The sequence below is a fragment of the Pediculus humanus genome, genomic scaffold, assembly GCF_000006295.1.
Source record: "Pediculus humanus corporis 1103172107517 genomic scaffold, whole genome shotgun sequence".
NCBI classification, from domain to species: domain Eukaryota; kingdom Metazoa; phylum Arthropoda; class Insecta; order Psocodea; family Pediculidae; genus Pediculus; species Pediculus humanus.
In genome coordinates, this window is record NW_002987133.1 from 1 (window position 1) to 1,484 (window position 1,484).

The 1,484-nt window shown below is 24.3% G+C and overlaps 1 protein-coding gene across 1 annotated transcript; it reads right to left on the bottom strand.

The window, feature by feature from the left end:
* Positions 1 to 192: 192 nt before the first annotated feature.
* On the bottom strand, positions 193 to 804 carry Phum_PHUM169510 (uncharacterized protein; the record flags this gene model as incomplete). The annotated part of the gene is made up of 1 exon (XM_002424974.1): positions 193 to 804. The coding sequence occupies one exon, from the start codon at positions 802 to 804 to the stop codon at positions 193 to 195; it is 612 nt and encodes a 203-aa protein (XP_002425019.1).
* Positions 805 to 1,484: the final 680 nt, after the last annotated feature.

A 1,484-nucleotide genomic window follows, 5' to 3' on the forward strand; every position in this document is an offset into this window, starting at 1 on the left:
TTTAATACGATATTCACACGCACGCACGCACACACGCACACCCTTAAAAAAAAGAAAATTTTATATCAACAAATAATAAAATATCAAATAACCGTTTATATCAATAAATCAAAATGGCGGATTCCATTGTGACGTCATTAATTTTAATTTCATTCGAAATATATATATAAATTAATATCATTATTATTATCATTACTTACCTATCGTTGTTAAAATCGTTAATGAATATAAAAAAGATTTTGAAAAATTCCAATCGTTTTGTTGTGTATTATCTAAAAAATTCCCATTATTATTATTATTATTATTGTGATTGTTGTTGTTGTTGTTGTTGTGAATGTTTAATATTTCTTCCGTTAATTTTTGAATGATTTCATCTTGAAATTTACTTATTTCCTGTCCGGCGAGTCTAGTCCAATTTTCATGATAGAGTATGTTTAATGCCGCCGTTATTTCCCATATATTTTCAACGGTTTTAGTTCTAAAATCTTCCGTCGACTGCTTCCACGTACTCGCGCTGTTAGTTTTATTCAATTTATTTTTAAGGTTCGTTACTTTTTCATTTGATGATAAATTTTTAGTATCGACTTCCGGTCGTCCTTCGATAGTTAGAAAAATAAAACTTCCGAGAAAAGTGTAACCGATTAAAAGAGCGCATATTCCAATATTGCTAAATAATATTTGAACGTAATAAGCGGAATTATGAACGCATTTATTTCTTTCTCTGAACGGTTTTACGTTCGAATTCACCACGTTGTTATATCTATCGTCGTAGGGCGGATATAATTTGCTGTTAATTTCCGTCATTTTCAAACACTTTTAACCGTCACATTTTTTTTTCTCTCTCATCATCATCATAAATCACTTTTAATCATATCTGAAACGAATGACAAAAAAAAAATTACATATTATTATTATTATTATTATTACTAACACTACATCGATGAACTTTGTAAAATAAAATAAAAATTTGACGCGCGAATAAAAAATGACGCCATATTGAATTTTTTTTTATTTTTACGCTAACCTAACGTCGTACAATTAAACTAATAAAAATTTTTTAATTATAAACCTTTTTTTTCTTTTTTTTTTTTTTAAATAAATAAAAAAGTTGTTAAACAATAAATATAATAAATAAAATGGTTTTTATTACATTTTAACATTTCGTTTAATTTCTTTTTGTTAAAAAAAAAAAAAAAAAAAGGGTCATCAATTACTTTATACAATTGTTCGTGGCAGTAATTAAAACAAGTTTATTATTAATAATAAACCTAAAAAACTTTGTTTAAAAAAATTATTACTATTATTTTTATTTGTATTTGAAATTTTCCGACGAAAATCCGTTGTTTATCGTTTTAATTTAAAAAAAAAAGAATTAACTTTTTTTTTATTAAGAGAGTTTAAATAAATAAATAAATAAATAAAAGTTTAAATAAGGCTTAAAAGATTTTTTATTTTTTTGTTAACAGGATCGTTGATTTCATTTA